Source organism: Pogona vitticeps, chromosome 3 (genome assembly GCF_051106095.1).
Source record: "Pogona vitticeps strain Pit_001003342236 chromosome 3, PviZW2.1, whole genome shotgun sequence".
Classification (NCBI taxonomy): Eukaryota; Metazoa; Chordata; class Lepidosauria; order Squamata; family Agamidae; genus Pogona; species Pogona vitticeps.
Window position 1 is genome coordinate 168,561,482 of NC_135785.1, and position 14,401 is coordinate 168,575,882.

Below are 14,401 nucleotides of genomic sequence, written 5' to 3' on the forward strand. Positions count from 1 at the left end.
ACAGAATGGGGTAGGAGATGAAAGGGCCATTCTATCTTGCAGGGGAAGTACCATGTCATAAAAATGGTTTTCCCAGGGAAAGGCTCATCCATTGTACTTTGGGTGTATTGCTGATCTCTGTCATTTCCCTAACTTAGCTGCTTAATTTATGTTAATGAGGTGGTTGCATTTATGATTTTTTTTATAATCTCTTTTTGTTTCCAGCTATTTTCATCACTCTATTATTCAAATTTGCAACCATAGCCACATTGGCAATGCTTTGCAAGATGGTTTTAGCTCCTAATTAGAACATATTAACTATATAAGACCTACTTTTTTTATGCTAAAAAAGTAGGTGAGAAAGTGTATGCTGCTGTTTTTCCAGGAGGCAGACCCTGAATAGCTAGCAACATATACTTTTGTCCCAGCAGCATATACTTTTTTTGGGATAAAAAAAGTAGGTCTTATGTAATTAATGTATTCCAATTGGGGGCAACTATCTTGCAAAATAGGGTTTTAAAAAACTGTCTTGCAAGGCAAGGACCTAAACATTGTCCAGTGAAAATTGACCATAGTAATAATCATTTTGGGAAGCACAACATTGCTCAAAAAAAGTCACCTTCTAGCGAATTGATTTTGCGCAATCGTCTTGCAAGACACCACTGTGTGTGTGTGTGTGTGTGTGTGTGTGTGTGTGTGTGTGTGTGTATATATATATATATAGAGAGAGAGAGAACAAGACCTTGAAATGACAGAAACTTACATATGTTCTTCCAATTCAACTATATATATATATATATATATATATATATATATATATATATATATATATATATATATATATATATATATATATATATATATATATATATATATATATTCAACTATACAGTATATATAGTTGAACTGGGAGAAAAGGAATTATTGCACCTTTTGGGAGAGGAGATGTGTAAGAAAATAATTATACCAACTCCAGAACTAATGTACAGGGTACAATCATAAAGGATCTTATCAAGGAAACAAGGGGAATCCAGATCCAAAGCCTCCCACAAGCCAGCCCACTTCTCAATACCAATGGGGGGTGGGGGTGGCAGAGGTTTTGCTGCAATGAAGAGACTTCCAGCAATGCAATCCTTTCTCCCTACAAGCAGACTGACAATCTCACTGGGCTCTAGGAGCAATTTCACTGCAACCATATAGCTGCGCCCTTAATTTTAATTCTTGCCTCTTTTGATGCAGCTTTAGAAGGCAAGGGTTCTGAAAGCAACAAGATAACACACATAAAAAAAAACATGTTTTATATTTGTCATTTCCATCCATATTCTCTCCCCCAACACTTCTGACATTTTTCAGTAGCAAAAGGTTGCTGGAAGTCTCTTCATTGGAGCAAAACCTCTGCCACCCCCACCCCCCATTGGTGTTGAGAAGTGGGCTGGGTTGTGGGAGGCTTTGGAGCTGGATTCCCCTTGTTTCCTTGCAAAAAGCACATGGCATTCACTAGCATTTTATTAATATACTGAATATGCAATTTAAATTGGAAAAATAACAAAATTAAACTATATGTAAACTATATAATTTATTCACAGTATGAAACAAGAACAAGACCTTGAAATGACAGAAACTGATTTTTTATCACATTGTGCAGACAGGAAATCCATTTTCTATAAGCAGCAAGTATTCATGTATACTACTGAAAAAGGTGAACTAATAAAGAAAGTGCAAAGGCATTTCCTGCTCAGTTTAAACATGTAAAAGTAAACAATGAGACATTGCCCACAATATCAAAAACTTGACTTGATCCTTGTAGGGACTGGCTTTTAAAAAGACATCAGTTGCACTGCTTGCAGGGAGATACTTGAACATCTAATGATACAAAACTTCAGATGGCTGTACTCTGAAGTCACTGCAGATATGTAAATTGTGGTGAAAATCTGAAGTGTCACAATACAGATCCTGAAAGAAGCTAGATATCCTACCCACCAAACACTGGTGCCATTAAAGGTGAACAAAGATAATCTGATATTCAAAGATGCCAGTTGTGCACCAGTTGTTGCTGACAAGCAGCACTTTAAACACTTCATATGCCTGAAGAGAGCTCACCTTCCAATTGCTTCCAGCACTAAAGATGACCATCGTTGCAGCAAGCAGGAAAAACAGATTGAAGCAGGCAAAACAACTGAGTGCTATGTTACACTGCACTTCAAAAACCTGTTACATTTTTCTAATCTACTCTGATGCTTGAAAGTGCACGCTGGATGTTAGGGATTACTGCACACTGGTTTGTCTGCACAGAAAACTCCAGGATGGCCTCTGAACTCTGCAGTTCACGTATCATTTCTGAGAATTGCCTCTTTTACAGGACATTTATCTTCAGACACAGGACTGGCCAGCTACTCTTAAGTAGTCACTTCAGTTCTTTCATACCTTGGTATGTGATGGAAAGCATCAGATGTACTGGATGTCCTGCCTCTCTATCCTGAAGAAGTTGTTTAGACTTCATGAACTTGTCAGACATATGGAAATCTGCTACAATAGTCAGCAACTTCCCCTATGCATCATTTCTCAGTCAACCTGCTCTGTTTTTTGTTATATACTATGGCATTTGTGTTAATAAGCAGGAAAAAGAGAGATGGTATATAAACAAGGAACTGGAATCAGATGTAGACATGCTTATAGCAGACTTGCAGAAATTGATGTGATTTAAGTTCCTCATGATCAAAGTCCCTTTCATTTCAGTGAGTCTGTTCTAATTCTAACTAAATCTGGACCCCACTTTGTGTATACTCCGCTGTCTCTCTCTCTTGGAGATGAAGAAGAGAAATGAGGCTGAAGCGTGCGCTACAGGTCAAGAAGACGGATCCCAAAGATTGCTGTAGATATGGCATGACTTCCAGCCCAAATACATCTAGTTCATTTACTTTCTTCAGTACATGCATATATTTTTGAGGCAATTGTACTGGCTTACTTCAGTGGATGGAGGCAGCACAAAAAATGCAACAAGATTCATATATCAAACTGTTCCATCCAATAAATGAGGGGACAGCAAAGGACACAAATGGATACAGTATGGCTCCCAGACCTGTGGCAAATAATTGAACAGGGGAGAGATTATGAACCCAAGTCCTCATCAAAACCAGGTATCCCTTAAAATAACCAACAGAAAAAGTGATACAGTTTATCCTTTGCTATGTATGCATACATTCTTCATTCTTCAGTGTGAGGTTCCTTCCAGTGCAATTGCAGATTCTATATGTCTGCAGTGACAACTCTCAAAGTCTTATCGGAGTCCTGACCAGCTGTGCAGGTATGATGCCCACCCAGACGGTTGTGACGTACTTTCCTCCTCACCTTAAAAAAAAAGGGAAACAAAAGCACTCTGGAATTAGGCCCATCAAGACTAAATTACAGAACTGAAAACATAAATAAACTGACCAGTGCATTCAATATGCCTTAAAGTACCTGTGGAATTTCCCTTCTCTCTTTAAATCACAGAATTCTCCATTCAGGGAGTTCTACCTGCCAGATGATTGTGCTCATCTAGCCAGAGAAACGCTGAGCGGGAAGACCTAGGATAAGCCAAGCTCCAGCCTACTTCCCTGTTAGAAAAGGAAGCTGTTCCTGGTGCTTGCTGGGAAAGGCCAATAGGATGCAACAGTACAATATCATATTTTAAGGGCAACAAGTTTCCTCCTGCTGACTGCCAAAATCTGAACAATAATCTTTAGATCACAGGACATGCTCAAAGCCTCATTAAAAACGAGCACTTTTTTTTTAAACAAGTTTCTCTGAAAAACAAAATTGGGTCACAGTATCCATGGTTAATTATTTTAAACAATTCTACTGTGAGGGGTTTTCCTTTTAGGAACCTCATGGCACAATGGCTAAACTGCAGAGCTAGAGTAAAAAAATCTGCTGACAACCTGAATTCAACCCCAACAAGCTCACATAACCAGCTCAAGGTAGACTCAGCCTTCCATCCTTACAAGGTTGGTAAATTGAGTGCCTCGCTTGCCGGTGGGGAGAGGACATAATTTAATTGTAGACCACCCAGAGGGTGCATTAAACATGATGGTATGGTAAATAAGCAGCACACTTGGTTATTTGCTTTGAAGGCATTTTAATTTTTAAGCACTTTTTTTAGTCCAAAAAAGTGCAACTCTGTGAATGTTATTACAGGCCAAGAAAGAACCACATTTCTTGCCATTTCTGTCTTGCTGCATGCTTGCCACACACGGTAGCTGCACCCACCCCTTCCCCTTCTTCAGCAATGCCAACAGCAAAACAGCTTCACCTACCTTGTGCAATTGCGATCAGTTTTCCTTTTTCTTCTGGACTCAACTGCAACATGGTATCTATTACTGGAAGGAGCCTCTCTCTTTCACTGCCTGATTTCAGAAAGATAAACTGCAACAAGACATTCTTCAAATACTCCAGATTAGCAACAGATTTCTCTCGTTCTTGGTTCCTTTCTAAACGTCGTATTTCACTTTTCAGAAGCTGAGGGCAAAAAACAAAAAGCAGGACACATATGGATGAGGAGGAATCAAGCAAAGTTTTGGTGAAGACATAATATGGTGTAAGGAAAGACAAACATGCAGAGTTCTATACTGGATAAGTAGATTGAACAGTAGACAATACAACAGCTGAAATCCTCTTGTGCCACTTAACACTGTATAAGGCTGATGGTGTCATCAGCTCAGTGATATTTTGGAAAATGAAAATGTCCAATCTCTTCTTGAAGGTCCTGAAGCTCCCCGGGAGCCCTTTTATGATCAAGAAACAGTTGGTTACAGGATGTGGGGGTGGGATTCAACTTCTGAAGACTGCTCCAACTGGGATGATTTTACTGGCTGTAATGATTTTTGGAAATTAAAAGACTTTCCACAGCTTCCCAAAGGGGAGGGAGAGAATCAAACATTTTCAATTTCTGAAAAATTGGCAAGGCTGGTGATGTCATTAGCCATGGAGTCTGGCAACAGGATTTCACCCAATGATAGAAAAGAATCTTGTTAAAATTCATCCTGGTAAAATTCTGTCACAAGGAAGAATTTAACAATATGAATTGGCTTTTGAAACTGGCAGACAGGAGGAGCAAATCACTAGGAAAGAACCGTCTCCAAGAAACCAGCAATTACTGCTTCTCCTACAGATACAATCCTTACTACTAGCATCTGAAAGGGAAGGGAGCAGGCAGAACTCAGAAAGTTGCTTTCTATGGATGATGTGACTCCACAAACAGAATGAGCTCCTCGTAACTGAGGGATTCCACTCTATTAAAGTTTGACATTGTTTAAAGGGATTACCAGAGCACAAGTCTTTGTTGATGGGTGGGGCATCTCTTTTGGAGATGCTGACGGCTTGGAATGTTCTCTTCTTCGGCTGTCTATGCTTTTCCTCTTAAGCCTGGCTCTAAGCTTCTCCTTCCAAACAAAGCTTCCTCCAAGTTGATTTTTCCAAGGCATCTTTGGAACTAGGCCTCAGGAAATGGATTATGGAAATGCTTTCTCCTATGACAGTGGCTTCAACCTTTCTCTGTATGCTCCCAGAGTGTACATTTCAATGCCTTTCACTGGGAGGTTACTGATGTTATCAACTGTCAACATCCTAGTCTACCAACTGTCAGCTTTGACTGTAGGAGATCACACTCCATTCCTTCAGCTGATCTTCTGACCCTTTTGTATTCTATTTACATTTATTCATTGACATATATTTATTTATACATCCAGCAGTTTCCTTTTGCTCGACCCAGAGGAGTGCTAAAAGCTCTTCAGGGGACAATACCTCCCGAAACAAAACAAAAGAGAAAGCAAAGCAAAACATTACCAGTCAGATGAAGGCAGGCATGACAACATTTGTGTGAGATGACAGACAGAACTTAAGTTGTGGGAACAAGAATGATACTGAGTTCACAGGATATTGGAGAAGGATTTTTAGATGTGATAAACAGAATGTAACATATCCATTCACCGTAGATACAACTAGCGGCTTGGTAAGCACATGCTACTAACCTTTATTTGTTCCATGAGGATTACATTGGTCGCTTCTGATTCACGCAGCAACCCATTTAAATGCTCAGCACTCTTTGATGTAGTATTTAACTTCTGGATTAGCTGCTCTTTTGTGAGCTCTGCTTCCCATTGAGGAGGTTCTAAAGAAATTCACAACAATGGTGTTTTCAAAATTGTTTATGTATACATATAAATATATAGAGAGAGCTGTTTTTAATGGTAAATAGGCAAAGTTATACATACACTTTTTTATTTCTACCAGAAATTCTAAAATAAAAGCAACATTTTCATTCCCAAGTACTTGCAGAGACTACTTTTTCAAGACCGTACAGGAATTAAAATAAGTATGTCACACATTTTCACTAGCCTTTAATCCAAACTTTTAGAATGGCTCTCTGAATTGAAAAGCTTATAGAATTAATCATAAGTTATTTGCCAAAATTACAGGAAATGAAAACCCAGCTGAATGGCCATTATGTAAAAAATGTCAAATCTGACTTTCAAATTAACAGAAAGCATGATAGCAGCTTAATAACAGCAGCAACCTATGAAAAAAAGTTTCTTCATCATGCGCTGGAAATTTGGGCAACTCGGAAGAGACAGGTTAATATCTTTGTTCTTCATTGTGCCCCCTGCAACTTCTTACACTAAAGGCAAGCATGAATGCCTTGGTGAAAAACGCTGCCTTGTGAAAGTCTTACATCTGGCTTTCTCTCACAGCCATCTCCAGGCTGGGTTCGCTCTTCTCTAAGACCTTTTCTGGCCCAAAGATTCAAAAACGCAGTGGCAGAAAGCCTTATCAATACCTTCGTGGTATCACTGCATCTCCGTCCAAGAGCCACAACTGCAAGAGCTGCTGCATTTCTGGAGAGGATCTAACCTTTGGCAGCAGCTGCAACTTCCTCTAAGACCTCCTAGGCCTGGAGACTCAGAAGGAGAATACCAACTGGAACACAACAGATCTAGGGAAAAAAAATCTCTGTGCCCATGACCTCCCGAGGAATCCCTCAATTTTGTTTTATTTTACATTTCTTGTATGATACCTTGAGAACTCTGGTTAGTAGGCTGGCTATAAATGCACCAACCACACCCATTTTGGAAAAGGAAATGTAAGAAAGCATGGGGGAAATTTACCATAAGCAAAAAATCATCTTTCCCATTACCTGAAAAACTATCCCCTGAAGTACCAGTTTTGCACTACGCCAAGCATAAAATACCACTGCACCACCACACACCTGAGAATATTACCTTACCAAATTTTGTTTCTGGGGTGTTAAGAAGCTGTTCCAAGGAAGGTACAGGTGTGCTGGAAGAAGACACAGATTCTGTGTCCGTCATTTCCATCCCTTCACCCTCTTCCCTAGCTATGGTGTGCACATCAAGAAGAGGGAGTTCAGCACTCTTGCGTTCTCGCAAGCTCTTTGTTGGGAGGCTGGAAACAGCAGGACCTAAAACAACAACAACAAAAACCCACTAGAAAAGAATTCTCATAGATTTGAAGGCTACCTGAAGGGCTGTATCTCCCCATATGAGCCTTCTCGGCATTTAAGATCATCATAGAAGGCCCTCCTCCCAGGCCCCTTGTCAGCACAGGGGACAGAAGAGAGAGGGCTTTCTCTGTGGCAACTCCCAGGTTATGGAATGCTCTCCTTTGGGAGATCAGGATACCCTCCCCCCGCCCCTTTTATCTTTCCACCGACTGCTGGAGATCCATCTTTTAAGGCAGGCTTTTAACAATCATGATTGAGTCCCTGAATGTCTTTTTTAAAGTTAAGATAGTTTTTCAGTGTTCACTTGCTTTTCATTATTCAATTATACTTCAACTAGTGTATAGCTTAATTGGTTTTTAATGTTTAACTTATTATGTTTTTAGTTCAATTCTTTTAACATTGTGAGCCACCTTGCGTTCCCTTATCAAGAGAAAGGCAGTCTATAAATAAAACAAACAAATAAAAATACATAATAAAAATGTTAACATATTCAAACCATACCGGTATTATAAAATTTTACAAGCACAAAATCATACAGATGGCCAATTGCACTGCCCCAAGATATTTTGGCATCTAAGGTAGAAAATCCAACCACTGTCCAATTTGATACAAACATTTATTTACTTAGAAACGAGATATACCATACCTTCTTCAATCCAGCCTAAACATCTATAATAAATTCAATTAAGTTTAAAACTATCAACCAGAATTAAAAACAGTTTTGAATTAAAAGTATAAATGTTTAGATAAAGGTAAAGGTTCCCCTTGACATTTAGTCCACTCATGTCTGACTCTAGGGGGCGGTGCTTATCCCCGTTTCCAAGCCGTAGAGCCAGCGTTTGTCTGTAGACAGTTTCCATGGTCACGTGGCCAGCGCAATTAGACATGGAACGCTGTTACCTCCCCACCATGGTGGTAGCTATTTATCTATTCTTACATGCTTTTGAACTGCCAGGTTGGCAGGAGCTGGGACAAGCGACGGGAGCTCACTCCGTCACATGGATTTGATCTTACGGCTGCTGGTCTTCTGACCTTGCAGCACAGAGACTTCTGCTGTTTAACCTGCAATGCCACCATGTCACAAATGTTTACTTTGTTTTAAAAGCCAGTGCAAATAAAAATGTTTTGATGATGCCAATTTATAGGCCTAAATTCAATTGCCAATACAAACTAGAGTAGACTCAATAGCTGAAATCCTGTTGCTTAGCATAGAGGTCACACTAGAATAGGCCCGCAACAATGGGGATCTGGTGGATCAAGTCCTCCATTAAGTTCCATAGATTCAAATGGGTGTACTCTAGCTGCAACCTATTATGATACAGTTGCAATTTAGAGAAGATCCATTCAAATCAATGAAATCTACAGAGGAGTTGACTCACAAGTTCCCCACTGATTCAGTGGGCCTACTTGACCATGACTTGCTGCACTAAGCAACAGGATTTTAGCTGATACATCAATGGAATTTATCTAAGTTACTCCCTATTCAACAGAGAAGTGAAATGCTGGGATCAGTAGCTAGGAGTTAAGTCATAATGTTGGTGCCATATGGACATTACATATGTACTAACTAAACAACTGAAAGGTTGCTGCTTTTCGACAGTGCAGGAATTAAGCCATCTGAATTGGGCTGCTTCAGCCCCTCCTAAAACTTAAATTAGAATGTTTTGCAATATAGTGACAGAACTGACAATACATCTGAAAGGAAGCTTGGTGCTAAATCCTATGTTCTGTTAGTGGGAATTTTCCTTCCCTTGCTACCTTGAACCCTCCACACAACCCAAAATCTGGCTCCAGGTGGCTTCCTGCACCCCTCATCATAGCACTGGATCATGTTATTTCAGAGTAATGCTATCACTGAACACCATCTTAAAATCTCAGTTGTGTGCGTCTTGCAGTGAAAGTGTCTCAAGAAAGAATCTTAACTAGTAATCAGGTATGCAGGAACAGTTTTCGGGTAGTCTCAGCTGAATCTCATATTTTCAGTGAATGACAGACAGAAACTCACTTTTTGCATTCGGCTCACTTTTGAGTTGAAAGAGCTGGGTTTCGACTTTGGATAGCTGCTGCTGTAAAGTCTCCACAGTCTTCCTGTGCTCCTCTTGCAAATGCCTGACCTGATCACGGAAGCTATTCCGAAGAGCTTCATTTTGGGCTGTCAGCTGGCTCACCGTCTGTGCATGCTCTGACTTCATGACCATGTTCTCAGATTGTATTGTGCAGAGCCTGGAAGATATGGCCCCCCACTCACAAGTTATTGTATTAGAAAACAAGAGTTGCAGTATTTGAGAAAGCAAGAAAATGTATTGCACAATCTCCCCACGAGGACAACATACATTCAAGACACAACATTCCAAGATTAAAAAATATCAGACACAAACACTATTGTATTATTTACATGGCACAGAAACATACTTTTCTCGGAGCTCTGCTTCTTTTGCCACCGTTTCCTGAAGAATCTTATTGTGCCTTTCCAGCAGGGTATCATGTTCTGATTGCAGTGCCTGAAGCTCAGTGACATGAATCTGCAAGTTATGTTGAGTGTCTTGCAATTTGATCCTCAGCTGATCTATTACCTTTTCCATGTGCTCTCTAAAGGGGAGGAAACCGACAAAGTATTTCCATGTGTTATGCCTGCTTCTGAATTTTTAGACCACAAAAACTAATGGTTTATGTCACTTGAACATGTGGTGGCACCAGTTATTATATGAATGGAGAAGTACAGTACATGCTTCATAGAATTAAAGAATGCAATGATGACAGAAATGTGAATGGATTTGATTTTCAGAATAGAGATCTAAAACAATCACATTTTTGTACAGTCGTGCCCCGCTTTACGATTGCCCCGCATTACGACGAATCCGCTTCACAACGATGTTTTTGCGATCGCAAAATGATGGCCTAAATAGGGTTTTGTCGGTTTGCGATGATCGGTTCCCTGCTTCGGGAACCGATTCTTTGCAAAACGATGTTTTTTAAACAGCTGATTGGCGGTTTCAAAATGGCTGCCGGTTAATTAAAATGGCTCCCCGCTGTGTTTAGGGACGGATTCCTCACTATACAGGCACCGAAAATGGCCGCCGTATGGAGGATCGTCGCTGGATGGTGAGTTTTTAGCCCACTGGAACGCACTGAACAGTTTTCAATGCGTTTCAATGGGCATTTTATTTTCACTTTACAACGTTTTCGCTTAACAGCGATTTTCCGGGAACGGATTATCACTGTTAAGCGAGGCACCACTGTAAACCTGACTACAGCGATATTATTTTCTAGATAACCTAGAGTAATATAATTTGTAGAGGGTTAAAACCATTTTAGTTCCAACCGGAGTAGATTGAATGTGATTTCTGTAAATATTGGCTTAACAAGTTCTGTCATTCATTTAATCTATTTCAGCTGAGACTAATATTTGGATTTAGCCCAAAATAGAAAGCTGCACCAGCAACGCTCTCTTCACAATGTGAACCAGAATATTTTCCTCCTGGCTTGAGTGTATATATATGTTAGGCTATTTATTAAGAAAACAAGCAGTGGGTTCCCAAGGGCAGTCCTCCTCAACCATGGGTTCTCAGATGTTGCTGGACTACATTAGGATGGCTGGTCATTCTGGCTACTGATCTAAAGAGAGCTGTTGTCCATCATCTGGAGACCTACAGTAAGACTGCAAAAGATTGCTTTAGATTGAAACTATTTGTATCATCCTCAGACACTTCATTCAAAGGGAGTACTAATTTTGGTTTAGGATCCTCTTTTCCTACAATCAGCTGATGTTTAAATGTAATGCTAAACTATTCACTGAAAACATATTATATTAATATAGATGTATATAATATAAATATAAAAACAATGTATGGGTAATCTGATTTATTACTTTATACTGTTTTAACTGTCTTGAAATGTTTTAATTGCTTCCTCTTATTTTAAATATATGTATGTAGTTTAATAGGTCGGAGACTGCAAATAAATTTTGACTGATTGAAAACAGAGGCAACAGCCTGATTTCACTGTGGCTACCCTGCAGGGAGAGATGAAAGCAGATAGTTTAGGCTTGCCTTCAGTCCAAATCGATATGCAGTGTAGCATCAAGGGGTGCTTCTTACTTCTCACATGTACTGGACAAGCCTTAAGTCCACTTTGCAAAACAATGTGTCAACCAGGAGACATCAGTTCCGGCAATGGGATTTTGATTCACGCCAGCATTCACCAAAACCAATCATGCTTACCTTTCTTGCTTAGTCACATCAGTTTCAGACTGAGAAGTTTTGTTCTTCTGTTTTAAAACATTGTGAACACGTACTCTGTAGCTCTCAAAGTCAGCAGTGACAGCAGTGTGTTCTGCCTGTAATGACATATGGGAACAGAAGCTATTTCACTATGCATAAGGAACAGACATTTCATACAACCAAACAGTTAGTGTGATCCAGTTGCAGGCACATACATACACTTATTATACTTTTTTTAAGCAAAGAAGGGTTCCATTCCATCCTTGAGCTTTATAAGGTAAGCTGTTTTAAATAATACAGTATGTACTCAGCTTTCTCAGAATGACTAAAAACCAAAGGGAGAATCAATGTTATTCAACCCTTCCAGATACACATTGAAAGGGTGAATTATTATTATGCTATTTTTCAAAGCACAAACAAGGATGACATATTGCAATTACAGGGCAGGCCAAGGGAAGAGATCTCACAAGCGATGGCACGTTCACCCGCTAGAACACAGGCCCTCTTGCAATCTCATCAACCAAATGCCTAGTTAAAATTACATCTGCTTCTGAGTCATTCTGTTTTGCAAAGACAAACAAGATGATGGACAATTTCATATTAAATTCTGGAGAGTTTTTTTTGAAGAGCATGCTATCCAATATAGCAGGACACAGCAATCATTTGGTTTGTGTACAATGAACAGATTATCCACACAAGACTCCCATAGCAGTGTTCTCAGAAACCAAATGAAAACTCATCATGTGATTCTCCACCTGCTCCCCAAAACATCTTTTTTGGGAAATATAATCCATAGTTCTTCTCAAGTACAAATACTTTCCAGTGAGAATGCAGCTTAGTTCTCTCTGGACCACAGTTTGTAGAACACACTCTTATAAGGGTGAACACAGAAAAGCACCAAAATCAGCTGCTCTAAATTCAGGAGAATTATCTTTCACAGAATCATGTAACTTACAGCTGCCTATCAGCAGATTTTTCCAGCTGCTCACAATGCTGTTTTTTTTAATACCGGAATGCTTAGTATCTATAATTGCTATCCCCTTAAAAATGATCTAGTACTCATGCAAATTTCATATTGATGACATACTGCTAGAGGGAAAAAGTTATCAAGCAGTTGAAATCATAGATCTATGATGGACGCAAGACACAGAAAGACACCAATTGGCATAATTATCTTCTTGAGCACTTAATAAGTAAATCAGTTCTCTGAGAAGGAACTGATCCCTTAATACTGAGCACAAATCATTCTTTAGCTTTCTGAACTGAAATCTGTTAAACATGCATTCCTCATCACAGCCACTGCTTTCTGAAAACGGAGGACTGATTTATGAGATGCACAACATCAGCCATTGAAATACGACACATGACCCCAAGGTTTTAAATGCCAGGGAGAAATCACACAACTCTAGGCAATGGAGAGCTGCTTACTGAACATTTTCAGAGCACAACATTTTGTAATAAATTAGACTACTTTGTGTCTAGAAAAATACCTTTGCTGCACTGTACTCTTCTTGGAGAGCAGCCAATTTCTGCTGGTAATTACTCTGAACCCGCTGGTGCTGCTCTAGGGATATCCGCAGCTGCTCCTGAATTCTGTGTTTTTCAGAGGTTATCTCAGCCAACTGAATCTGCAAAGGATATTTTAATATCTTTAAAATTTAGCCATGGTGTTCTTTAAAAGAAGAGTCATTGTCACAAACTTTTTACAGTGGTGCCCCGCATAGCGATGTTAATCCATTCCGGATTCATCGTCGCTATGCAGAAACATCGCTAAACGGAATGGAAAAAGCCATAGGAACGCATTAAACTTCGTTTAATGTGTTCCTATGGCTCCCAAACTCACCGTTCAGTGAAGTTCCTCCATAGCACCGCCATTCTTGCGCCCTTGGTAAGCGAGGGCAGGGTGCGAAAACACTTGCAGCGGCCATTTTGGGCACCCGGTGGCCATTTTGGAACCGCCGATCAGCTGTTTAAAAAAACATCGCAATGCGATGTTTTGCCTATTCAGAACATCGCAACGCGATCGCATTAGCGATCTAAAAAAACAGATTGCTATGCGGATTCGTCGTTAAACGGTGCGCTCGTTAAGCGAGGCACCACTGTACTTCCACTAAACGATAAAAAGGAATCATTAACTGATTGGATTTAAAGCTTCCAATACTTTCCCTGCATGGCGCTTATTCATGAGTGACCGAGGCATACCCATGCCGTTGTTTTACCTTTCATATAGCTGTAAAGGTAATGATCCAATTAATGTGTTTGCTAACAACCATACAAAAACCACTCAGTTAGTGACATATTTTGCTATGGAAAAAGGAGAATACTGTATGGCAAAATATATCATTCATTGAATGATGGTTGTATGGGTGTGGCAAATGGGAGTATTACTGCATTGTTACGTTTACAACTATATAAAAGCTAAAACAACTCAACTTGACATGAAGCGCGATCAACAAGGAAGGATTAATTCACTTATGTAAAATGTTGCATCAGGTATTCCTTAATGAAATGCAATTTTTGTTATATAGTTACAGAAACACAGTCTTGCTATATGTACATGCAAATGAAATTCACTGCACCTTCCAAGTGGATACATGGGATTCCCAACTTTCAAAAGCTCATTTTACACACATACCCATTTAGAACTCTTCCTATATTAGTTAATAGTCAGTATCCCAATGTCATTTTCCTGACCTTTGTGACT

The 14,401-nt window shown here is 39.6% G+C and overlaps 1 protein-coding gene across 2 annotated transcripts in view; it reads right to left on the reverse strand.

Moving 5' to 3' along the window:
• Positions 1–1,536: 1,536 nt before the first annotated feature.
• Positions 1,537–14,401, reverse strand: part of GCC2 (GRIP and coiled-coil domain containing 2) — a 40,832-nt gene continuing 27,967 nt past the window's right edge. For both annotated transcript variants that reach the window (XM_020784019.3, XM_072994547.2), the window contains exons 16-23: positions 13,188–13,325; positions 11,698–11,813; positions 9,890–10,066; positions 9,483–9,700; positions 7,241–7,435; positions 5,988–6,127; positions 4,275–4,476; positions 1,537–3,327 (exon numbers count right to left, since the gene is read on the reverse strand). In XM_020784019.3, the coding sequence (XP_020639678.3) occupies positions 3,257–3,327; positions 4,275–4,476; positions 5,988–6,127; positions 7,241–7,435; positions 9,483–9,700; positions 9,890–10,066; positions 11,698–11,813; positions 13,188–13,325 (1,257 nt within the window). In that variant the 3' untranslated portion in view covers positions 1,537–3,256. The remainder of the gene's footprint in view (positions 3,328–4,274; positions 4,477–5,987; positions 6,128–7,240; positions 7,436–9,482; positions 9,701–9,889; positions 10,067–11,697; positions 11,814–13,187; positions 13,326–14,401) is intronic.